Source organism: Amphiura filiformis, chromosome 4 (genome assembly GCF_039555335.1).
Source record: "Amphiura filiformis chromosome 4, Afil_fr2py, whole genome shotgun sequence".
NCBI classification, from domain to species: domain Eukaryota; kingdom Metazoa; phylum Echinodermata; class Ophiuroidea; order Amphilepidida; family Amphiuridae; genus Amphiura; species Amphiura filiformis.
The window spans coordinates 53,343,170-53,370,653 of record NC_092631.1 but is presented as its reverse complement, the minus strand read 5'-3'; the positions used below and the strand labels follow the sequence as shown (position 1 = coordinate 53,370,653).

General features: G+C 39.0%; 1 protein-coding gene and 1 long non-coding RNA gene across 2 annotated transcripts in view; both read left to right on the top strand.

Moving 5' to 3' along the window:
- LOC140151063 (structural maintenance of chromosomes flexible hinge domain-containing protein 1-like) overlaps window positions 1–27,484 on the top strand; it is a 135,379-nt gene that overhangs the window by 13,615 nt on the left and 94,280 nt on the right. Inside the window, 6 exon segments of the mRNA XM_072173263.1 lie at window positions 5,298–5,310; window positions 5,313–5,372; window positions 5,920–6,081; window positions 6,757–6,839; window positions 7,525–7,658; window positions 9,819–9,972. Of these exon segments, the coding sequence (XP_072029364.1) occupies window positions 5,298–5,310; window positions 5,313–5,372; window positions 5,920–6,081; window positions 6,757–6,839; window positions 7,525–7,658; window positions 9,819–9,972 (606 nt within the window).
- LOC140151061 (uncharacterized) lies at window positions 14,251–26,605 on the top strand. The gene is made up of 4 exons (XR_011858890.1): window positions 14,251–14,336; window positions 16,199–16,285; window positions 25,672–25,774; window positions 26,189–26,605. It is a non-coding gene; the product is annotated as an uncharacterized lncRNA (long non-coding RNA).

Here is a 27,484-nt window from a genome sequence, read left to right as displayed (position 1 = left end):
CCAAAATGAGCCCACATATTGTGATGTTTCTTATTTGTTGAACAGATATTAATAGAGCGCATTGAACTTGGTGAATAGCTAGCTGTGTAATTTTCGGGCAACCAATTTTTGACTATGCCTCTGCCTGCCCGATCAGGCAAGTTATAAAATAAAATTTGCCGTGGCCTGATGTACACCAATTATAGCCCCCAAAATGGTCTTCATTTTTGACAACCGCAACTCTTAAAACATTTAATGATATTCCCAACCATTTGATTTGGTTACCTTTGTATAAATTTGTAGAAATCTCCATGTTGGGAAAAATTCCTGGTGCAACATACATGTAGAAATTGCCCCATTGTTTCAGTCCAGAGCATTTTAAGCGTGACACTTTCTCATGTCAAGGTAGCACATGTAAATCAAATGTCTCCTTGCTCGAGAAGTCTAGCCAAGAATTTGCTCACCGATAGCTTCACATTCTAGGCTAGAGACCATTGCATTCAAAATCTAAATCGGATTCGCTGAAGCATGACACTGTGTAAAGCAATGGAAGTTCAGAAGTACATTTTTTTGTAAACACAGCTGATCACGACAGGCGATTGCATCAAAATGTTGCTAAAATTACACTTCAGCAATATTTTGGACTGTCTTTAATGGGCAAATATTGCTCAAAAGATACAGTTGACTCATCAAAATAACTTTCATCTAAATTTTCGACATGAGTAAATGTTACCCCAACTGACCAAGGTAGTTGTTTCACAGCACAAACTTCTTACTTTGTTAAATTGTGTGCTTGTGCAGGTAGATTTTCTATGTTACCTGCACAAATGCAAGTAACCTTTTTCTAGTAAATCGAACTCTGGGTACCAGCATGACCAGGGAAACACCACTTCAACAGACAGTGTTTCACACCAAGCAATTCCAAAAACTTGACAGGCGTGGGTCAGACCCTTTAATGAATACTGCTTACGCATCGTGTGCACTGCAAAATAATGTTGGAGCGATAGTTGGATAGGAGACTTTAAAAGCTAAAACCAATACAGGGACTGCCTTTTGGAATTTGTAGGAGAGCATTAAATAGCTCTTCTAGAGCCTTCAAGGAGAGCTGTTTAGAGCATTTTCAATAGAATGTAAGAATAGAATGGTCAACTAAGATTTAAGGAGAGCAGAGAGTGATTGCTCTCGCTCTCCTCAAAAGGCGTTCCCTGATTTTAGCATTTTTTTCCAAAGCTGGATAAAGTTGTACGTTTTATGTGTCCCTGGCTGTTCAATAGAAGCAAAAGTACCTAGGCTATAATTAATTTAATGTACAACTTGAACTTTATCAAGCTTTGAAGAAAAAAAATTAGCAATTTTTTAGCAGCAACATTTCTTCATTGAAGTGCTTTCAACTTTTGTACTGGTTCATTCAAGCATTTATTCCCAGTTTTTCAATGTAAAGAGCCTCTGGCCTTAATTAATAATTGTAAAAATGGTAGTCCTGTTTTCGACACATGATTTCTAATTCAATGCGTCGAAATGAGATTTTAAAATGCTGAAAAAAGACGATAGATAAGCTTAAAATCACGCTGGTATGATTTACGATTGCTGACTTCCGGTGTAAACATGCTTCCTGCTTCGTTCTACTTCCGGGTTTGAGTCAACTTTGGGAGGTAATTTGGCGACTTTTCGATGAAAACATGATCGTATGGTAAGCAGGGTGCGTGCGTGCAGAACCTTGAAAAGCCAAAAAAGTGCTTGAAAGTACCGTATTGGTCCGAGTATAGTCCCACCCGTTTTTTATGTGAAAATTTTTCACATTTGGGGGGTGGGATTATACTCGAATTTTTTTTTTTTTAGGTCAACCATGAATGATCCTATTTTTACAATTTCTGAAATTTTTTGAAAAATGGGGGGTGGGATTATACTCGAACGTGGGACTATACTCGGACGAATAGGGTACTTGAAAATCAAAATGCCTTTTCAAGGCCTTGAAAGTCCTGGAATTTTGTTGAAAAGTCCTTGAAATTTATTTAAGTCCTTAAAGAAAAAATGTGCTGAAACAATAAAAATTTATGTTACAAATAAGTAAGAAAAGAAGTTTGGAAATAAATCTGTCTTGTAGGCCTATATATTTTTCATTTTACACAAATTCAAAGTATAGACCTCTGGCAAGGCAACCGTTACTTAAAGTTTCACGGAATACCCTCACTTACGATCATTGGGTAAACCGATCATCAGACGGATAATTTGTCATGATTTCAAATTTACAGGAATGTTTATACAAGTATATTCATTCTGTGGTGTCGAAAAAATGACAAACCAAGCCAAGCCAAAATTTTTCATTTTATGTAGGCTACAAAAATGTATATATATACACATTAACTCTTTCTGGACTCATATATTTCCAATTTTAAAATGAAAATTCCTTATAACCCTGACTGGATGACTCGACTAGATAAAGGTACTCATTTAAGGGCTGGGGTATGAGCGTTTGGACAGTATTTATTTTAGGACATTAGACCACATCAGACATATCGAATTGCATTCTGAATACGAAGAATGTCATTCTGGTATCAAGTAATTTTGATTTTTGAAATTCGCAATTTAATACACATTTTATGGCAAATCATTAAAAATTGATATTTTTGATATTTAACAGTACTTGAAGTAAACTTTATAAATCTGATGATTTATACTTAAAGTATATGTAGGTGGGATAAAAAGCCGACGATCAATTGAAAATTTTGACCTTTCGTATTGAAGATATGGATTTTTTTTCCCAAAACACCAAACAAAAATAAGGTCTTTTGGGAAAAAATCCATATCTTCAATATGAAAGGTCAAAATTTTCAATTGACCGTCAAACTTTTCCTACTACATACACTTTAAGAATATATCATTAGATTTATATAATTTACCGAGGACTATATATATAAAAATTTGAAAAATATCAAATTTTTATAATTTGTCATAAAATTTGTATTATATTGTGATTTTCAAAAATGAAAATTATTTCATATCAGAAAGACATGCTTCGTATTCAGAATGCAATTCGATAGGTCTGAGGTGGTCTCATAACCAAAAAATACTGTCGAAAGCATAATAAGCAGCTCATTTTAGATCCCTTAACATGCATGTGGTCAAATTTTTATCTTATTTAGAACACCTTTTCATGCCCAAAATTGATGAATTTTAGTCCATTATCGGACCAGCATGTTATATGATTGTGTCGGTTTTGCGTTCAAAACTCATCTCTTTTCCTCAATGAATGTTACCCAAGTAAGAAGTATGTAATGTGTATTAATGAACGGTGACGTTTGAGATGATGCTGGACTGATGATGCTGATGCTGTATAGGCCTATATGTATACTCTAATATCAAGTCATGTTTAAGTCTAAATGGAAACAAACTTCGGTCAAAGGTTTGATATGAACCTTTTAGCTGTGTTCTTTGGCTTTGTGTAGCCGTCGTTGTGAACATGGGGGTGGGTGGGGTGGGGGTGAGTGAGTGTGTGTAGGCCTATGTATTTCCTTTGTGATAGGCCTACTATTTTAGTCCCAATTTGTAGTGACATCACTCTGTATGTTTAACATACCGAATTTTACAAATTACTCTTATCATACAATGTATTCTTCATGCACATTCATTAGTGGATGCAAGCACAAATGGTTAATTATTGTTCATTTTTCTGCTTCACATATATCAACATCAGCCATATTGGTCATGTAATAAAGCCAAAAAACATTTTTTAGAGGGTCTCTTGTGCATAAAAGTATAGGAAACGCCAAACTTTAAAGCATGTTTTTTGGAAGAAGGAAGCACTTTTTATTAAAAGTGTAGAACAAGCCAGGAGCTTTGAAATGTTCTTTTTACCCTCTAAAATGGCCTTTCCTGTGGTGCTAAATGTGCAGAAACCATCTGGCTTCGGGGGGCTTCGTCCCCTCAACCCCCACCGGGGCTTCACCCTTGGACCCCACCGGGGGCCCCTGGACCCCCGGGCCCGGCCATAGTCGTGAGCGCTACGCTCACTCCGCTGCGCAAGTGTCCCTATTTCTAGTTTTCAAAAGTTGGCAGGTATTCACTTGGCTGCTGCCCCTAGACCACTGGGTATTTTTCTACTTTTTTACACCTATCTCTGGGTCGTTCCGTTCAAAGGTACTTGAAAATTATTTTTTGGGTACTTGAAAGTCCTTGAAAAGTCCTTGAATTTGAAATAGAGGTGGCTGCACGCACCCTGGGTAAGCTTATTCGGACAAAATAGCATGAAAATGTAATTTTTCCCCGTTTTGATATGTGTCGTAAAGTGTCGAAAAAGGACAATCTATTTTGACATGTCAGATTTAGGGTCATGTCGACGATAATACAACACATACAACAGTCGATAACAGGCCTAAAAAATGGTGACTATGGGGTCTATGCCCAGAGTTCTAGCCTCTAGGGCAGGCCTTCTCAACTGTCTTGTCTTGTCTTGTAGGTATACTGTCCCACGCCCCAAAGTCGGAGCTAAGTGGACAGGATCGGTGGTAGCGCGATGAAATTTCTGTGTTTACTTGAGGTAGTGCTTGGTGATTGTTGCCTTGAATAGCTTGTTGCTGGTAATATTTGTCGTTTCTTCCGGTAGTGAGTTCCAGTTTCTAATAGTGAGTGGGATGAATGAGTTCTTGTAGCAGTCTTTGCTGGTTTGAATGGGGATATAGCAGTTCTTATGAGAATGACGAGATATCACGCTTGACCGGGTGCAGCAGGTTTTGTATCGGGATTGCTAGGATACCTTCCCGTGCCTTATGGAAGTTTGTGAGTCTGATGACTTTCCTCACGAGTAGCGAGGGGTTCGATACCCAGTTCAGACATCATGTCTGTCACGCTACTGTAACGACCGTAGTCGCTCATGATGAATCTAACAGATCTTCTTTGAACAGCTTCCAATTTGCCACTTGTGGCGCTTGGAGTTAGTCGAAGTGGCGCACAGTAAATTTACTAATTTTTTTTCACATAAATTTTTAACAAAAAGGGGTGAAAATACCACATCTGAGCCTTTAGAAAGCAATAAAATCTCAGAGCTTCCGGGGTGCTGCCCCTGGACCCCCGCAGCCGCGCCTTTTACATTGGACCCCTTCAGGGGCCATAAGGAGGATCCCTGGACCCCACCCGATATGCGTTCGGTCGCGCACACGCTCCCTCACAAAATCCTCCCTTAACATGTTGGCACTTCATGATCACTAAACTTTCCCAGTTGGCACTTCAAATAAACTAGTTGAGAAGGCCTGCTCTAGGGCTGTCTTATTCTTATACTATGAATTTCTCATTAATTAATTTCCACTTTTTTTTTTTGGCAGGAATTTAACATTCGGTGAACACACATTTTATAATAGCTACAACAGGAAGGATTGAAGTAAGCGGTGACAACTATGGTAAGTTTGACGAGACATTGAGTGACAGGGTGTTCCACTGTCACTGAAAACTATAGGTTTTTTTTTCTTGTAATCTTATGTTTAATGTTTTTCGAATTCGAAGTCTTTTTTCTAAATTTCAAATTGCAGTTTTATTGCCATAATGGTTACATGATGATGCTAGTGGTGGCGGTGACATAACATTTGCATTTATTAAAGGCATTTTTTTACTTTAGCCATTCACTACAGGAAAGAGCCATATGGTATTTTGGACCGGGGGTACTTAAGTTTGGTTTGGGTAGCGGTGTTATAAAGTGAGGTAGCAATCATGACAACAGTCTTGCTGTGTTATTCTGCAAGCATTGCAGTTTAGGGAGTTCTTTATCAGAGACTTGTGTGTACATACAGTAATTGAGGTGAGATTAAATGAGCGCTCGGACAAAATGGTGACAGCATCTAGTATTATGATGCCCTTTATACATACATTATATTTTTCAGAGAATGAAATTCACTGATATTGATTAGATGATGATGAGTATGCTATTGTCCTATACATTGTATTTTTCAGAGAATGAAATTGATGGTGGTGACACATTGTACCTGTTACAGCATGTCAATCAGCAGTTACCGGCTCCAACATCAGAGAAGGTTGATTATCAGCCGCATTATGACACCTTGATCAAGAGTGGTCTCTATGAATACTATGCCAGTGAAGGGCAGAATCCACTACGTAAGTTTGGGCATACAATTGGACAACTTTGATTTAGGTCAAAATTCTTCGCACGTTTTCAATACTAGTAAATTGGGAAATGGAATGGAGACTTTATATAGTAGTATACAAATACAACATGTTTTGAAGGGAAGTAGTCAAAACTACTGGTTCCGAGGTGTGGGATGATTTGACTACTTCCCGAAGCGTCAGCTATTTGCGAAGCAATTATTACATGTGATATATTATTTTAAAACTTATTTTTTTATGCGTTATAACTAATTCAAAATTTAAAAATTGAGAATTGCAACTTTACACCTGGTTCGTTGTGGACGGTTACATATAGACTACATTTTCAAGATCTGACTTCTTTTTCTTATGACATTGCAGATAGATATTAACATCCCAGTATTGAGGTGTGTGATATTGAGCAGCTCTTGCCAAACCATTGAATTACTAAATGCATGACAATTTTGATCAGACACATAGAATGTGTCTATTATATTGCCAGCTTTGTTGAATTAGTTGACAAAAAAAAAAAAAAGGTGCAGTGATATATAGTGAGCTACGCACAGGCACAACACCTAGTTGTTGATCCACAAACCGTAGCACACTTAACTGGAGTGGATTGCTACAATACTATGTGATTAGTTATATTAATCCTTTTCCCATGTTAACATCTTGATTTCATTGCAGCATTTGCCTTTGCTGAGCTGATAGACAATGCCCTGACAGCAACGAGTGAAAACCTGGGTCCAAGATGTATTGAGCTGAGACTTGTAAGTATCATCTCATCTACATGCCACAACTGCTTTTTTGAGGAGATTAAGTGCAATCACTCTCTACTGCTCTCCTTAAATCTGATTTAGGGAGAGTGATTTTTAGCTCTCCTTAATTGACCATTCCCTCCTTACATTCTATTGTTAATGCTCTAAACAGCTCTCCTTGAAAGCTCCAGAAGAGCTGTTTAATGCTCTCCTGCAAATTCCAAAAGACAGTCCCTATAAAAGGCTTTTTTGTTGCACTGTCCAAGAGTGGCAACATATAAAAACTTAATACCACATTTATGCTACAACTTAAAGTTGCTACAACTTAAAAGTTGTAGCATATTACCTCTACCACATTTAACACAAGGTGACAACCCATCCATCATGCAGTGAGACTTTGCGCTGTTTTGCATAATGTAAACAGACCTCCTGCACCAGGTCGATCACCTGGTAAATATCTTCACTCTTCAGCAAATTGTAGTGCTTTAAGGTGGTACTACACCCCTTGATAAATTTGTGACTATTTTTGCATTTTTCCTAAAAAATAACACACTGGTAACAAAAGTTATGTATATTATAGGGGCAAGGAATCCAGTTACTACACTTGAAATTTCAGTGAATCAAGACAAGTGGTTCATTATATATGTTAAGAAATATAAAGTTACATGATTGAAGTCACTGTTCTTGTTGCTTTCAGTATCTGGATGAAGCCAATGACCAAAACATGATAGCAGTCATCGACAACGGCAAAGGAATGTCGTCCAAACAACTTAACAACTGGGCCATCTATAGACTCTCAAAATTCATTCGCAAAGAAACCAAGGGCAATGTGTAAGTGAAAGTTTGCATTTCTTCTTTTGCAATTTTATGTCTTGTTAAGGAATGGACCTATCCCTGTTGTCAGTACTGGTGATTGGACTATTTAATCTAAATGGAATTACCAGTCTTTTACATATATCGCAAATCACAGCAAACAATGGGGATAAGGCCAAAAAAAAATATTGTTGTGTTGCCCTCAAGTGGGAAAATGGGAAAGTTGGGTCAGGCGGTCAGATTTCTTTTTCTTTTTTCTTTTTTTTTTTTTTTAGACCTTCAGTTTTTCAAAATCCTGTCAAATATTAAATAATGCTTCTTCAACTAGGGGACATTTGTCAATTTTGACTTGTTAGACATCAATTAAAGACTAATCTTTCAATAAAATATCAATTTTAAGTGAAAAACATTGGTTTTTTGAAAAAATATGTAAAAATCATCATCCAAAAAAAAAAAAATCTGACCCTGATTTTTCAGGATTAAGGGTTGGATGGTTGAGGGCAACACAACAACTTTTTTTTTGCCTAATCATGATACTTCATTGCTGTCAGTCGACTTCTACATGATGACATAAACTACTCAAATGCTGACACCAAAGCAGTCTTTTAGACTTCCACAACTCATCAAAATTTGCCAAATTTGATTATATTTGTGCAAAAGTTATTACTCACTCACTCCAAAATTACAAAAACAATCGGACAAAGGTTAACAGACTAATGTAGACCATTCAACAACAAGTTCCAGCATCACCTGATAATAAGGGCCGTGGAGTGCTACGCACATACAGCATATTTTTATGGTCTTTCGCCTTCAGGAGACACAATGCTCTATCACGCTCTATCACACAAGGCATGCAACGCTGGCGTGATTTGTTAAACATGAATGATTGGCTCTCATGATGAATATGCGAGAATTCACTGGATACAAAGTACAAGGACTATGGCTGGTGGTGAATAGTCTACAGTAGTCTGTGCAAATGTTATCCCATTTAATTAATTGAGAACACATAAAACTCTCAACCAGGGCCATTTGGTATATATATATGCAAAGTCATGATTGAGGCATGGTGAAAATAATGTTGTGATATTATTGTTATATGGGATGTCACACATGCTGACTATGATAGATATGTTCACATCATTGATTATAGAGGGAGCCCTTTATAGCATACTAAAATATATCATCATGGCATGCCATGTGAGCGAAATTTGGCTGTGTACTTTACTGTGTAAAAGTATGGGGAAAATTCAACATTCATTTTATTCTTCAAAAATCCCATGTTGTAAAATCTCTTATATCAGGGTGTACTCACAGATGCCCAAATAACCACACACAAGCAACTGGACATCATGAAAGTAAAGCGGATTTTAGCTAAAATGGTTCAAAATTTAGCACAGGTTTCAATGGGAATATGTCGAATCATGCTATATGGCAAGCCATGATTAGGAGGTCAACAAACTTTTTGTAAAAAAAAAAATTGCAATTGCCAATGCACATTTTGGCAATAAAAAGGCTTACATACTTTTGGTCATAACTTTGTAATTATTTAACCTGCAGACATGGTTGAACCATCATTTTTAAAGAAAATTGTCATCTTTCATTTAATTGCATTTTTAAGGAGATATTCTAAAGTTCAAAATTTTATGATTCTACCTAACTATGATTATAGAATGAATCTAAAAACAAACCACACTCATAATTATAACACAGTACTATTACCCACAAATTTAACACAATTTATATTTGAGGAGCTTACTTGCACATTATTCAGCTGTACCTAATGCGTGACATGATGACCCTCCATGGGGACCAAAGGAGGCATTTTTGAAAATTTAGTTGCTATAATAACTACCTTATACAAACATTAGGCTATCAAATACTGAACACACCAAAAGTCTATTATACTTGGTTCTAAAGGCATGAAGTTTTGTGATGTCTATTTTCTTATGTATTTTATTGGGTTTTTTTTTTACTCTATATTTATGCCTTTATCTCTATTTCATACTTGCCACCTTTGGCCCCCACGGACCAGATCGTGTCACATATGAATGAAAGTTGATGTAATCACCATCAAATTATTAAGCAAATAAGCTGCAGTAACACATTTAGAAGTCTATTTTTTGGCAGATTCTTCTATTATTAATATCATCAGGTCTTAATTTCTTTTCCTAACACCAGGCATGTTGAACAAGGAGAATCCCAAGATGAGCCTGAAGTCAGAGGGACCAGAGGCTCTGTTGATGTAGGTGTTCCACGATCACTTAACAGTGACATATCGTACTTTGGAGTTGGTGGCAAGCAGGCCACCTTCTTCATAGGCCAATCAACCAAGGTATGTAATCATCAAGAAAGGTTTGTTGAAGTAGGTGTTCCAAGGTCACTCAGCAGTAACATTTCATACTTTGTTATTTTCCACTTCTAATGAGTCAATAAACCAAAGTGAGCAGACATTCCACATCAGTCAACAGTGACTTGTCATACTCAGTTGCAAGAATCAAAAATATTTTTTTTAATGTTCATTTACCTTTGCCTGGGTGAATCATTACACTATTCTCCCATGATGTCCAGAGTATGTTGTAAAGACAGTCAGATATTACCCTGATTGGAACTGGCTGCAAGGACTTCGTCATCCACTACATCTGATCTAGAATTCAAAAGCAGTAATGGAGAGAGTGGATAATTTCTGTTTTTGATATTTATACCACCGCGAATTGAATTATAGACCTTAACTGCTGGCACGTACTGTTTTACAAACTGCCATAAAAAAGTATTTCCATTGTGCAGCAAGTTACAACAGTAAGTTGATTCTCACTTGATTCTTTCCGGATGAATTGGTGAGAATTCTGAATCCAACAACAAAATCGAGCACCTGTAAAGAAGCCGATAAAAAGTAAAAAAATTGTTTGTATAATTAGTGACTGTATAATTTGTGGTACATGTGTGATTCGCAACAACATTATAAAATGGAAAATGCAAGATGAAGAATTATCACATTATGATTTGATCAAGAGCTTTAGGTAAACCTGTATTATCCGTCAATTTCTCCGAATTATGTTGAACAAAACTCATTAAAATTCTAATAAAAATAAAAATAATGGTGTCAAATGTGTATTTTTAATGTATAAATTACTGTTTTACCCCCACTGTCATTAGAAATTGCCTATTTCCCCCCTCTATCGATCGCTAAAATGATAAACAGAGGGCAGTATCATTCTATTAATAAGAATTAAATACTGCCCTCTGTTGGCTTGCATTTCGGCGACAAAGCAGCACATCTGCTGAGATCACGGCTGAGATGTTATAATTTGAATGTATGACACTCTTCCATGCCAAATTTGCTAAGCGATTTTTCACGACTAAGAGTTACACAAGAGTTACAGTGACGTCAGCAGCATCTTACTTACCATACTAATAATACGAAGGGGTATGCAACGATGTATCACGTGACCCACTTTGACCAATCATATTTCGTGAAATACATAATTTTAAAGAATCAATTTCTGACAGTTTTGTCACGTTCCATGACCTTTTTTCGCGTCATTGTGAAAAAACGCAAATTTCAAGGTCATCGAGGGATGTAAACAGAAAACACGGCAGATGTGATATGTCACCGGAAAACAAAACTAAAGGATTGGTGAGTACTGTCGGTTTTATTCAATATTATTATTATTTTAGTAAAATCTAAAGAGGGTGCAGATGTAATTTCAATGGAATTTGGGCATCGGTAAAGTTGATTTTGAGGGCTGTTCGGCGCACAAGTCATGATCAATGGCATTGGATGGTCATAAGCTTACCATACATCCATGTTACTTCATGAATAACAGTACTTCACATTCAGTGTTCATCATGTTCAATGGGTTCAATGTGCGTGTGTCAATCATGCATGCATGGTGTCAGTGTGCATTGAGAACTGTGCTGTATTAATTTTGAGGTTTAAACGCTATGCAATTTTGCTGGCACATTTAGGGAAGTGGTTTGGACTCCCCTGGCATGCTGGTATATTCAAGGTTATTAATTTTGTCAACAAATGTGACGACATCACCACATGACCAGGTCCAGGCCATGTAATCATGGTAATGATGTAGGTATGAAAGGTGAATTCAAATTTGCCATCAAACCGCATCATTTTTATACTAGTATTAAAGCCCTTCCTTGAGTAAAGAAAACCAAAACTGAAAACCGTTTTGTCATAGACATATAGCACTTTCCATAGCAAAGTTACATCTTGTCAACTTTGACTTTCATAAAAAAAATTCAGCCAACATTTAATGCATCAATTAAATAACGACACAGCATATAGTCTCATGTTTGAGAGTGCAGCTTTTCTCTGTGGAACTCACTATCACAATCCTCTAAAATTCCATGTGCGATTGTCTCATCACACAAAAAAAATCATTTTGGGTCAAGTGAAGTATAGACAACATAAATGTAGGTTGCCTTGAAAAATCTTTTCTTTTATCATGTTATATGGAGTGACACACATTGACGACATCGACTTCGGGGCTGGTAGTACACGCTTAATACGCTACATCATGGCAGCCAGGGTCCGCATTAAGAAATTTTATTTGTGTAGCAAATAAGCTCACCAAATTTGGGAGTGAATGCTTATGAATGGTACAAAATTGCTACACATTCCAAAATTGTGTAGCAAATGATGAAAATTGTGTAGCATTTTGCTACTGCTACGCACTTATTGCAGACACTGATGGCAGCAACAGGTACGCATTACGCCGAGCTTGGCCAAGAATTACTTTATTTGCTTGTAGGTCATGCCTGTTCCATGTGATGCTATGGCATGCAGCTTCTTTTGGTCGATTGAGGTGCCCATGTGATGATGATATATGAATCATGGGAACCTGACTTCCTAATTACATTGTGAGAGTCAAATCGGCCTGTGCAAAAGATTTTGAAGAGTATTTTGAAAATGTCCTTCTCATTTGTTACCAATTATACAATTGCCTGCCCCTTGTGAAGATGCAAAAAAGTTTTAAGTTAAAAGGTAACAGTTCTTAGCAAATTATTCCAAGACCGTATCATGCATGTGTGGTACAGGCGCAGACAAAGATGGTGCAATGGGGCATATGTACTATTATGTAGCGGTGCGCACTGACACTGTGCCCCAGGACTGTGCCCCACAGAGGGGGCCAAAATGGATAGTTTTAGTTTAATTGGTACCGCTACTGCATTACCATCATGATTTTCCTCGTATTGGTCCTATGATCAGCTGGTATTGACAGGCAAGAAATTGGGCTGGGGCTTTACCGGGGCGGGGGCCGGGATTATGTGGTAACTCCCCCGGGATTTTCCAACCAGTAAAATGGGCCGTGAACATGGCTGTGGTTTGCTAGTAATTAAGGATGCCCACATTTATAGGCTGGGGAATCCTATCACTTGGCCGCATTTACTTGAGCCGTGGATGTATATTAATATTCACTGAGTCGCCACATTAATGTTACTGTTCATATAAATCCATTAACAAAAACAAAATCTTGGCTGTTGTTTCCACATATTGCATTAGGCCATGTATTTTCAATTTAGCGCCTTTAAAGTTAGCTTGATTAACCAGACCACACTGGCTTTTGGACATGCATGTGCAAACGAGAGCCTGCTTTACGCTTTTAAATTATTTATGCCAGATGTATTGGTTTTATTTTTACGTTAATTTTTTAACCACCACCGATTAATATTTATTGCTGGTAGATTCTTTGAAAATGTGCCTAATTGAAATGTAATCCCTACTCATTATTCTATAGTAACACCATAGAATTTATATTTTAAGTTTAAAATAAAAATTTGGTAAACAAATGTTCTGATGAGAATTTGAAACCTGTCCCAAAAAAATAAAGAAAAAAAAATAAAAATATTTACTCTCAATTTTTCTCTCTGCAGGAAACTTATTTGTTTACACTTCTAGCTGCTAGCTGTGATTTCCTGTAAATTTCAAAATGTGTAAAAATCTAGCTTTCATAAGGCATAATTTGAATTGCCAAATCAGGGAACCTATTATTCTATTCAAAAATATAAATATTAGCCTCTACTATGGAAATAATGATGTATATTAAAGTGGCAAATCGGTTCTACCTCAGTAATTATACATCACTGTAGTGATAGTAGTCACTGCTACAAACTATTATTCTTCTCTTTTATTATATTTATGCGTCCAAAGTTTGCGTAAAAAAAAATCGAAAACTTGAAATCAAATATTTGATTTTGAGTTTTATTTTCTCCTTTTGTAAAAAAAAATAAAATAAAAAGAGATAAAAAAATGAATTTCTTGATTTTCAAAGAGGACAACGCGCATCGATTTTACTAATGCGGCAGCTTTAAAACACAGGATTTAATTAAGATGGCGTTAGGAAGATTTTCAACATGGGGGTGGGGTGAAAATTGAAAAATATTTGGTGAGGCACCCTGGGGGGTGCCCAAGAAGGGTTTCCCCCTTGGGAGTCAGAATTTTTTTTCAAAATATAGGTCACAAACACCAATTTTCACTCTATTTTATCAATTTGTTTGTTTTAATGTTTGTTTGCACATAGAGATATTGACATGGCCAAGGAAATAAACCCTGCACTCTTCTTTGAGAATCTGCAACAGAGAATTGAGCGGCAAATTGAAACAAGAATGGAGTGGAATGGGTGCACCAATGTATGTGGTTATGGCAGAGTCCATTTGACAATTGGAGGGGACAGTGTCTTGGTGAGTGCACACAGTCACAGAGCCTCTTACATGGCTTTCAAAAGAAAGAGAGAGTGTGAATTGCCATATGCCAGTACCAGTGGCTATGTGAAGCACTTGCAGCCAACTACACGCACTGCATCCAGTAACAATTTGAGAAATGATATAATAGTTTGCAACTCTCATATACATGCATGTAGGCCTATAAAATGCTCTTTAGTTATGCTGCAACTTCCTGCAAGTGCTTCACTAACACAATTTAAAAAAAAACCCTCTCAATGTCGGCCTAATTTCTCAAGCAATGTATATTGGGGAGATAGTAGGTGTACAATATACCTTGTTTTGAACTCAAAGCAGGGTTGTCACTAGACTGAATTTAGTGCCGGCTAAATTTCCATGATATTTGTCCAAAATACTCTCATGCGCCACTTTCTAGCTGTTTTTAGGGTAAAAAGTACAATTTCTCTACTTTAGTGCCAGTTGGAAAGTCCTCATAAGTCATATTCCCTTGAGTGCCGGTTGGTCTGCCTGAGTGCTGGTTACTACCGACCGGCACCGACCAGTGTAGTGACAACCCTGACTCAAAGTATGTATGCAATACATGCCCAAGTCCCTTCATTGGACCCCCACTCTATACAAATAAACAAAAAGTACACAGAAAATAGATTCAGGCATTTGTTTTTGAATTCAAGCAATATTTTAATACAATTTTTCTATCATTCAATGTATAAAAACATTTGCAAATGAACAATAAAATGTAAAAATGTTACAGTGTATTGATCAAGCTATTTAAGTGTGTAATTTTGTCGTTACAGTGTATTGATCAAGCTATTTAAGTGTGTAATTTTGTCATTGCTATCAGCAGTAGATAGCAAAAAAGGCTAAATATGATACCATGTAAATTAGCTTATGCATAGTAAAAACCCTCAAAATTGAATCAAACCTGTCTAATTATGTTTACCAGTATCCAAATTTATGATATATTATATTTAAAACATGTAAACATAAAAATTCTTTAGAGTGCACACCAGTGACCAGTAAATAGGAATCTCCTAAAATGTACATTTCAGAGACAGCAAGCTATTTGTGAGTCGCCATAAGCTATATATTATATAGGGTGATCTAGTTATCAATTTTCTGAAAAAAAACCGTTGAACTTCGTATGATTTCCCTGGACTAGATGTCTTCAGCTGACCTTCAACTTGCAGAAAGTGTAAGTTTTGAAGAGCTGAGTCGCTCTGAAGTCAAGAAAATGATGTTTTCCCGGACCATGTTTGTACAGAAAGTCAATGGAGGCTATTTACTGGTGTGCTGTGTGCACCCTTAATATATCAGTGTAAAGCTTATTTTGAGCAAAAATGCTTGTCCATTATCTCACAAAGTGAAATTGCCGCCAACAGCCCATTTGTGGTGTACAGTCACATAGCAAAAAGAAACATTTTGTCTCAAAAACAAGAGATTTATAGTTATTGTGTCTCACTGATACCATCATATCATCACACATCCTATCTAGCACCTTTGAGAGCAATATGGTGCATTATTGTACTGATTTACCATTTTGTGTTTCAAATTTTAAACAACATTATGTGATGCGATCAAGCAAAATCAGTCGGAACTCGGAAATATTGATTTTGAGATATAGCTAAACAAAGAAAATATTTCCTTTTTTCCTCTTGTTTTGGAAACTCCTTAATTGCTCATATCTTTGGAAATGTTCCGACTGATTTTGCTTGATCGCATCACCTACATTGCACTGGCCTGGGTATATGTAGGACATCATGCCACAAAATGATATGTCTGGTCCTCACCTCATATACTCCCAAAGTAAAAAGTTAACTTTTATGCAGTTAATAATCACATTGCCCATGTTCTTATTATTTCAGATCTTCATGACTAGCTCAGTCAATTGAAGAAAGTTGACAAACATTATACAGAGACAGAGAGAAATTGCTGAGGAACTAAAACAAAAGGTATAGTAAAGTCAAGGGTGAAATTAACTGCTTTTCGGTCCAGAACTCAGTTTTGGAGAAAAAAAGTGAGTCATGGACCTGGTTCACCAAATGTTAGCTAGAACCAGGATTTACTCTGAGCTTACCAGGACTCACTTTTGTCCATGTTTTTTAGGGAATTTAAAATATTTGGAAATGCTATCTAGACAAACCATTGCCAGCCAGGGGTAGCATTAATGTCAAAGATTAAAGGGGCATTTCGTGATCCACAGCCTCATCCCCCCACTTTTCCCAAAAAAAGTTGAGGTTTTTAGACCACTGGATACCTCTGGCTACATAATGTTTATGTACCAAATATTTCTTGCAGATTTATTCGTTTAGCAAAAATATCGCTAATTTGAATTTCGTTCTGGTGCACCAGAACGAAATTACAACACATTGTCTATGGAGCAGTGTAATACACATAATCATGCATAACTCGCATAACGCAAAAATCGGAATCAACTGAAATTTTGGAAATAAGCTTTTTTTCGTGGATATCTACTGAAAAATGTCATAAAAAGAGGATGCTAGGATCACGAAATCCTCCTTTAAGGGATCCAAATGGACCCTTACAGTAAATCCAAAATTAAGGGTCAACGGTAAGCAAATTTTAGGTTCCAAAAAACGTTCAATATATTTACAATTAAAAATTAACTTAATGTGAAATGCATTGTGTAAACCAAATCAAACCATCAGTTGAGCTTAGCTAACATGCGGTTAAAATCTCGACATATTCTGCTCTGTATTTGTCAGGAAATACACAGTATTAACAGTGGCGGCACCAGGAATTTTTTTTCAGGGGGGAATTGGGGTGCAAAAGTGAATTTCGGGGGGGAATTGACAAATTTTGTGCAAATGTTGCTGCAAAAAGCGGAAATGTATGTAATTTGGGTTTTTGCCTCAAAACTAGGGGAAAGAAATATACTGGGGGGCAAATGCCCCCCACTTCCTCGTAGAGCTGCCACTACGCCAATAAAAGGATTAGGGATTAATCTAATGTGATAATCACAACCAGGCACATGTAGCTTCCACGAGTGCAGAGACAGAGAGAGAGAGCCCATCCAGGCTCAGTGCACCTTAAGGGCACACAACTATGAATCAACTGGCGTAACTACCTCTTTCTCTCTTTTTGTCTTTAAAAAAAAAAAAAAAAAGATCACTTTCCTCACAAGGAAGTGAGGATAACACTACTAAACAACTACTACTAACAACTGACTTGCAGAAACCAATCTAACAGCTTATGTGAATGAAGACACTGTTGGTTTAGAACACTCAAAATAGGTAATGTGCCAACAGTCAATAACATCAACAGTTCAAGAGTCTTTTTGTCTGCAATGACAAACTGACATTCAACATGAATGTAAAATGGTTCAAAGTTCAAAGAAGTAAACGTCAGTACCAGAGTTTTCTTTTAGAATTCCAAATGACATGCGTAAATCAGTTCAGAGTTCAATGAAGTGACCATATAGGGGGACACCGATGATGGATTAATGTCATAGTACACAGTGACCTGTCCATTTAGTTTAACACATACATGTAGTCTTTCAGGTGCTCAGGAAGTTTGTGAGGGCGCATGAACGCCTTTGTGTGAGCAATGGTGGCATGATCTCAGGGCCAACCATACTAGCTTGGGGGATACTTTCACTAACCTCACTGCTGTTACCGGTACATGGATTAGCCTGCGCAACCAAACCGGAGGTATTGCTGGAGCTATGACCGCTATCGCGCAAGGGATCGCGAGGATCCGACTCAGAACTGGGGTGCGAGTGATTAGCATTCCTGGGCAGGGGGTCACAAGTAGCAGGTGTGGACAACTCGCCAGGTATGAAAGGAGGCTCTGGAGGAGTACATTCAGGGACCACTTCAACAAACTCGGAATCCTCGGTGGGTGGAGACGACTTGGGAAAGGGACGAGAATCCAGGTCAGGATAATACTGGACCTTAAAGCACTCAGATTTCTTGATACGATAAGAAGTATTCAAGCTGAGAACCCACAAATTTGCGGATGTTGCACCATGGGCCTTCGATAGTAGTGACTAAGTAGCGATCTCTAGCATGAGATTTCTTGCGATCTGAGTAGAGGTAGACAAGATCACCAACCTCCAACTCTGCTGCTGGGGAGGCAGAGGCTAATGGGGCCTTTGAATGAGCACTGTGTGGGTGGTTGGCTTTTCGCAAGGCATGCTGGGCCTGAATCATTTGACAATCAGTGAAAGGAACCTGCTCATTGGTAAACTGGTCTCGCTGAAACCACATCTCACGGGCTGAAAGACCTCGGGATCTGATCGCAGTATTAAGGGCTGCAGTAGCAATGGCAAGTGATAATGCTGTAGCCGGACCACCTGTAGAATCTTGTCCGAGCAACTCATCTTCAAGCTCACGAATGGCTTTCTCAGCAACAGGATTCTTGTTATTATTTTAATACGACCGATCTCAACCGATAGATGGTAACGTGTGAGAAGTTTGTCATTGGCGAGTCGAACAAACCCTGGTGCTGGGTCAGTACGAATGACTGCAGGGGGGCCATCAAGTGGACGAAGTTCAATGCACAATTGAATCAGGGCATCACGCATAGCGTGCCATGTTGTTCATTCTCGACAATGCAAGAAGCTGTGTAGGGCGTTGAGGTTTCGCGCAGCACAAGGACTAGCTGGCGGCTACGCTTCAGGATATCAGCTGCAAAAGAAATGCCAACTGCATCGGGAGGGTCACTTGAGGACTGCTCGATCAATGTCTTAGGGGCATTGGACAGAGAAGCACACTGGTGACAAGTTGATGTCACTTGATCAATAGCCTTGTCCATATCAAGAGCATAAAAGTAACGCTGGGTCACCAAACTGAGCTGATGTTTGGAGGATGGTCAAGTTGGATGTGCAGGGCAGTGAGAAGACCATTTAAGACCTGTCTGGGAACAACAATACAATCGCGAAGTTGGGGACAATGGTTGATCACGACGAACAACAAGTAGGCCATCTCTAGCGATAGATGCAACCTGCAAATAGCGCTTCACATCTTTGACAGAAGTAGCTTTCTTTGGAGGGCGAGTGCCCTGAACTAGATGAGCATGTGTTCGTCGCAGAGCCGGGCATTCCGGCTGAAGAGCATGCCAGGCTGCTTTGCTGGCAAAGGGGAGCTTAGCTTTCCCTGACAGAATGTCATGTGCGGAAACACGAAGGACAGTTGCTTCCTCTTCACGTTTGATAAAGGAGCATATTTGACAAGTGGGCTCAGTGCAGTCAGGGGCATTACGACTAGCAAAGTCTGAGGGGGCGTTATCTGATCCTGCAAGATGACGAACAGATGCTTGGAAACGACTGACAGTGGAGAGGAATGTGGACACGCGAGGACTGGCTGAAAACTCACCCGGCAGAGCTTTTCATATGCCTGAACACAAGGTTTGCTGTCAGTGAGGATACATGTCTTGTGTTTGGACTGAATAACATAGGGACTGAAGTGCTTGGTGGAGGCAGAAATAGACAGCGCCTCAATTTCGTGAGGGTAACCATGTTGGCTGTCGATCACGCATAATTTAGCGCTGAAGAACCCGGCGAGGAAGAGTTTGTCATTGCGGAAATATACAATGTCGACCCAATGCTATGTTTCTTCACGGATCCATCAGTAATGATCCAAAGCTGATCATTGGGATGGGGAAGTGTGACTGCCCTAGCGGAAGACAGTGCTGCTTGAGCCTTGTGAAAAGCAGTATGCAGACTATCAGACCATGTAAGCTCTTCAGTTGATTGGTGCCCTGCAATAGCATCATCTAATGGGGCTACCAGACTGGCACAATTCTGAATGACACGGGCCAGAACCTTGTATGCACCGATGAAGGACCGCATGCCACCAACTTTGCTTGGAGGCGAGCAGCTGGAAAGTGTGGCGATGCTATGGGGGCTAGCACAAAGGGTTCCATTTGACCAAATCCAACCCAGAATTACTGTCTTTTGGGGGCAAATGACTGTTTTGGAAGCAGAAAGACGTAACCCAGTCTTAGACAAAGCTTGCAAAACTTGACGCCAATTCTCAACAAGTTCATCCACAGTATTACCACCACAGTACAAGTCATCAGCGAGTTTTGCTACGACACCTTTCTCTAAGAGGTCACCAAGGACACGACACATCAGTTCCTCAAGGGCTGTTTCAGAACCTGGCATACCCATGGCACACAGTGTATACACACGCACCCCACGAAAGGGAGTTGCAACACCACAGTATTTCATGGACTCATGGGATAAAGGGATTTGGTAGAAAGCACTAGTCAAGTCAGTGGCAATCAAATACTTCCATTTGGCAATTGAACGCAATGTTGAGTCCACATTGGGCATTAGAGAGGGTTGTGGCTTGCTATATCTACCGACATCAGCAAATGCAGTAACCAGACGAAAGCCTCCATTAGGCTTCTTGACAAGAAAGGACGGGTTAAGGTATTCGACACACACTGACATCTTCAGGTCTAGCAAAGACGCCTGCTTTTTCAAGCTGATCAAACTTTGATTGCAACTCTTGGAGTTTATCCTGTGCATACAATGGGAGCGACCTTTGCGTTGGGGGGTTGGACCGGTCCCATATTAACCACAGATTTGAAAGGGCCGACAGCACCATTGTAACCTGGGAAACTAGGGTCAAAAACCTCATCGTACTCATCGAGAAGACTGCGGAAGTTGGATTGCTCACAAGTGCCAAGTATACCATCTGGGTCAAGGGCAACAGCAGCTGAGTAGTTAACCGGTGAACTGGGCTTTGGGACATTGACTGATGCTGCTGCAGCAGTGTGTGATGGCTTAGAAGTTAGTGATGGTGAAAAAACAGTGTGTATCTGGCCAAGATGTTCATGCTTTCTGATGACAAGTGGCACACCAGTATTGTTGGGAATGCGAACCCTGCCTGCAATACTTGTGATTACATCAGGCTTGGGCCAGGCTTGTTTGGGCGGTAGGAACCTACCGAAGCGGGGTATCAACACGGGCTCAATGGCAAAAGTAGCATCTGATTCAACGATGTCTGCAGGGAGATTTACCTCAACGTATGAGCCTGGCCATATGGTAGTGTTTTGAGAAGGTCCACGAAGTATATGGGCACGACGAACAGTGTGCTGGGATTTGGGGCTCTTGTTGGCGCCATAAGTGATAATTGTACCATCTGTCAAGATGATTTGGTTCTTAGCAGGGCTTAATTGCAACATCATTGCATTTCATGAAGGGAATACCTGCAAGGATTTCTTCGTCAAGGTCTCTAACAACTAGACCTTTAAAGACAAAGGAGTGTCTGTCACGAGTAAAGGTGAGGGTTGTTTCCCCAACTACCTTAAGAGGGGATGACCCATCAGCTTGACGGGCAGACTGCGAACTCTGATGAATGGGGCATCCTAATCGTTGGACAGTGTTTTCATGAATGAGATTACCAGTGGATCCACTGTCAATGGTGATGCGGACCGCATGGTGCTTGTGGAATGCATCTACATAAGGAGACTGATCAACATGAATTCGCAGCGCTGTCTGAACATTGGGCTGCGCACTAAGGTCACATTGGTCAACAAAGGCGCATGCTAAATCTGAGTCGCTGTCACAATCATCAAGGATGTTAAGCTGACGAGCGCGGGCCAGGTATTTTCTGTCCTTTTCAGGGAGGTACGAGCACTCGCTTAAGAAATGCGCATGGTCATGCCGACCAGCTTGCTCACACAGAGGGCAGGATTTACCAAATGATTTCTTAGCTTTCAATTTAGGCATCGGTCACGCTGACTACTAGTGCGCATGCTGCGAGCAGCATCGTTTGAGCTCAGCTCATCCAGGAGCGAATCCAGAGCTTGAGAAATTTCGGCTTTGATAGAAGCCAAGGTGCGGGATCTTAGCTCTGTACCGTATCGCTGCTTTACTAATCGGGCAGATCAGGGTTTATAAGACGCAACCACGTTAACACTACAAAGTTTTCGAGTGTAGGCGTAATCTCCTCATCTTCATCGATGACTTGGTCATGGTGACTGATGCCGCCTCCTTCACGCATGAGGTTGTCTTCGTGAATGCTACTAGACGCTGGTACAAGTCCTCTGGCCGTTCATCAGGGCCAAGGGTAATATTGTTGAACTCTAGGAAGTGGCCACCTGTTGTTTGGAAGCCAAAATGGAGACGGATGGCTTGCCATATCTTTTTCAGGCTGGTGCAGTTTTTGAGTATTGTATTTCGTGAGATAATTGGACAATAGTTGGCTATTTGTCCAAGCATAAGCTCCAATGCAGCATTTTTCTGGACTGCTGTTTTCCTTTGGGCTTCCTGTATGTCCTCACCGTCGTTAGTGAGACCTCGAAGAGGGGAAGTTTTTGACTTTTTTGCCCCATACCGCTCCTTCAACCATAAGTAGGGAGAAAAGCTTGGGTCTAATGACAGTGTATACTGGAGGTTATGTTTCCAGCTGTCAAATGAGTTTATTGTTTCGATTTCTTTGTTAGAGGCCATTGCTTGGCATACGATGTGTTGTGGCCATTGCTGATTGTTTTTACACTCGTGTATGTGAACCAGAATAAAAGCTAATATGCAGCCTTGCAGGCTTAAGCTTACTGTTTTAAGCTTACTGGTCGCTCACAGTCTTGTGAAAGATCACACAATTAGGGTTCAAGATGACCACCAATTTCGTCAGGAAGGTCAGCTGAGAGACTTCAGAGATGACTGGTGTCGAATCCAAGCTGTCACCACGCCAATAAAAGGATTAGGGATTAATCTAATGTGATAATCACAACCAGGCACATGTAGCTTCCACGAGTGCAGAGACAGAGAGAGAGAGCCCATCCAGGCTCAGTGCACCTTAAGGGCACACAACTATGAATCAACTGGCGCTAAGTATTAAACAATGTCTTTAATGCTTGGTTGGTAGGTATGGGGAAGAAGAATTTTTGTGGAAATTTTATTTATGTAAGTTACTAAAATTCATTCCAAGAGTCAAGAGAGAAATATTCACATGCGATGATGTGACTGGGTTTTCCGAAATAACAGAGGACCAAAGAATGTATAGAGTAAAGTGAAGAGGGGTAAGGGCACCATTAGATTTCCAGGGGGCATGGGAGTTTTTGAAGAAAAAAAACTTTGCCCACTAGTGAGGAAAAAAAACTTTGCCCACTAGTGAGACAAAAAAATTTTGCCTCACTGATGAGTAAAAAAAAAATTTCCCCACCCAACTTTGTATACAAATTTACATTAAAATTGAAAAAAATTAAAACATTTGGTGCTCTTGGAGGCGAAAAAAAAAAAATTCTGCCTGACCCAAACTCCCATGCCCCCCCTGAGAATCTAATGGTGCGTCCCTAAGGTACATGGTGGGGAAATAGTGAGGTGGTGGGGTAATGGGGTAGGATAAGGTGGTGATTTAGGATTCAATCATGTTTCACCGTTGTTCGTCACCGATTAACAACGATCGTCCAAAACAAACTTGTGCTTCAAACTACATATTAATATTTTTAAGTTGCCCATGACATGGTGTATTATTTTTTAATAGTTTACACCCTGCCCAATTTTGTGCCTATTATTGCATTTTTCTCAAAAATTATAGCGCATTGGTGACAAGTAAGATATGTATATTATAGGGGCAAGGACTACAACTACTGCACTGGAAATTTTATTTCAGCACAGACAACAGTTGTGGAGTTACAGTCAAAATTGAGGAAAACCAATATTTGATCAATAACTACTTGCCCTGAGTTCCTGAATTTTCAGTGTAGTAGTTGTAGTCCTAGCCCCTTTAATATACATATCTTAATACCTGTCACCAATGTGCTATAATTTTTGATAAAAATGCAAAAATAGGCACAAATTTGGCCAGGGGTGTAGTACCCCCCCCTGCATTGCAATGGTTACAAATCATGATGTAAGTCTCAATAATATGTAGTTTGAAGCACAAGTTTGTTCCCAATTCACATACACATCGTTCATCCTGTCAAGTTTGTTTTGATCCAAGCGAGGTCATTTTAAATGTCGCGCCAGTCTAATTGGACTGCTCATGCACATTAGGTACAATTAGTTATTGAGCAGAAAATTGGGTTGCTTGATCTGAGCATGCATGCACATAAACCGTAACAGACCTGGCTCATTGCACACTGGTGAATTCCGATCCCTGTTGGGTTTTTTGTCTCAGGTGCTGAGGTAATAGTAGATGGTGATGTGGTTATATAATAGTGGGTGGCGGGGGTAAGGGTGGTGATGGAGTAGGGTTGTTGCCTTGTCAGGGTAAGTTGGTGGCATGTTAGGGTGGTGGGGTAGGGCTGTCTGGGTGGTAATAGTGGGTGGTGGTGCAAGGTTAGTGGGGTAATAGTGGGTTGCAGGTTAGGGTGGTGGGTAGGGTTGTCTGGGTGGTGGTGGTGGGGTAGGGTTGTCTGGGTGGTAATAGTGGGTGGTGGTGTAAGGTTAGTGGGGTAATAGTGGGTGGCAGGTTAGGGTGGTGGGTAGGGTTGTCTGGGTGGTGGTGGTGGGGTAGGGTTGTCTGGGTGGTAATAGTGGGTGGTGGTGTAAGGTTAGTGGGGTAATAGATCTAATATTTGTAGCTTATAATTGATGATATTGTGCTCCAAATAATGCACTGATAGAGACTTTATGAAAGATTGTCAAATATCTGTGAAGCCAATGGTGGCGAAAGCGCAGGCAAGACTAGTGATTCAAGTACTGTTTATGTGTAAAAAGGCTGATGTAGTAAGCATGCTGACAAGCACCAATAAATCACACAAGATTGGGTGGATTGGTAATTGTGGTCAATCCTTCATAACATATATTAATGTGTTTTATTACACATATGTCAATACAGCATTTATTGGACTAAGCTACACTGTGTTTCACGCTTCTAAAACGATCATCAGGCGAAATGTGTTTAATGTGTTTTACTTTTTCTGTCTACAGAAATTACATTGAATGTGAATACTACTTCAGGCTAGACAGCTGGCAGCGAATGCAAATGTATTCTTTTATGCCAAAGAAGGCACGTAAATTTTAAAATTCAAATTTATCACAAAAGTCTGGTGACTTTTTCCTCAAAATGTAGTCCGGAACAGTATGCTGAAATGGTACTAGATCTAGCCAACACACAGTCACCATCAAAAATGTCAGCCTTTTACGTAAGGTTGGCTTGAAAACAAAGGCAGACCTGAAGGGAGAATCTTGAGGGTACATGCCACAAAATAGCTTTCCATAGACTTTACGTGCAAAATAGTTTTGGTATAAAGGGTATAAAATAAAAAGGGTGGGTTGTATCACCACTGCCAACTATGTGTACTGACTTAAAAATCTCTTTAATCTCAAATTAACTAACTGCAATGCAATGTACTCTTTATCGAACATATCTCAAGAAGAAATTCCTTTCATCAAAATAGTCAACTTTTTTTTTGATAGGTAATGCTGCACTTTGTTCTACTGTTGATTTTGTTACTGTGAAGGTGCCCCAGCTGGGTCAGAGAGGCAATGTCACAACAACAATTATCTATATATAGCTTGTGTGAGTATAATGACTATCATGATTCTTAAATGATCTTAGTAAATTTTAACAAAATATCACTATAATGTTAAACTGTGATATGTTTGATGCCACCAAGAAATTGATGTATTAAATGATATGTATCTATATTGTAATTAAAAAGAAATAACATCATGCTTTGACTGCAATTATATTTTGACATAAACCCAAATACCACAGTATCATGTCATGTACGTACACCCGGCATCCCGGCCCGGCATGTACACAAGAGAAGTTCTTCATTGGTTGATCACCAGGGCAGTGACCTTCAGAGCCTTATTTCACCATATCAAGATGAGCACTAAATAATTGCTGAATGTATTAATGTAAATGTAATGGCTTATTGTCTAAGTTTCTAAAGTGGTGATATTCTCATTTTTCTGTATCTGTATACAGGTTGTGAAAAGGACAGATGACACAGTCCAGGTCAGATTTATGGAGAAAGTAGAGATTGGTAAATCCTTAAATTGGCCACATGGAGCAAAGGGAGATTATCTCTAAAGCCATCAAGTGGAAGATGTTGTTTATCTTTTGCAACCTCCAGCTATTGCAATGAAAGGCAGGGTTGTAGAAAATATGTTGCTGGTCAATTCTCCTGATAAAGCAAAACAAAAGAATCATATTAATCAGACAATGAACATAGTAATGGATAATTATATGATTATATAAATCAAAATAATTTGTACACTGCACACAAATTTTGTTTGAAAAGAATTACATGTACTGGTCACAAATTATGTAAACAGTAAATTTATGCTGAACCTCATATATGTTGCTGTGCGATTACTCTCTATTCCCCATTCCAGAAAAATACAGAACTAATTTTTAAAAAATAAAAAAATTATTATCCTAATCCTTTAGTTAGTCCTAACTGGCAATAGAAGTCAAAGTTTAATATTTTTGCAATTTGTCCAAAAACATGCAATTTTGCATGTTTTCTTACAATTATTGTAGTCACAAAATTGTAAGTCTTGGCACAAGTCTAAGCATACAAAATCCCGACAAAATCTTGAGTGTAGGGTAAGAGTTAGCTCTTAATTTTAATATTAGGACAACAAAAATAAATGTTTGTCTCAAAGCTCACGGGTGGTTTGAAAACAAATGCGAAATGTGATTTTTTTATTTTTTATTCCTGACTTCGTATTTTTATGGTATTTTGAACGGAAAAATCCAATTTTCGCTGAATTTTTCCGGAAAAATGAAAAAAAATGAAAAAAAAATATCGGCATTTCTTTTTTTTTCAAATCGATGCGACTTTACAAATTTGATGCGCACGAGCTTTGAGACACTGACCTTTTTTTTTTTTTGCCTTATATGTTATTTTTGCTAATTCACCTTTTCGGTAAATCCCATAACCCTTTGTGAGTACACCTGAGAACTCGTCATTTTGCGTCACGCCGCTTTGCGCCGATGCGCACATCGTTCATGGAACATCGTTAGTGCGCATTGCAAGTCGGCGTGACGTCAAATGACGAGTGTTCAGGTGTACTCATAAAGGGTTATGGGATTTCTAAAAGATTCAAAATGTGTTTTCAAAAATTAGAATCAATGCATAACTTGAATTTAGCCTGTAGCCAAGTCTTTAGGCTTGATTGTTGACACAGAATAAGAAAATGTTCGAGAAGCGCCCCAAAGGTGCATGTTTTGGCCCTTGTTTCCCAATATTGACCAAATATAAAAATTTTACTTTCA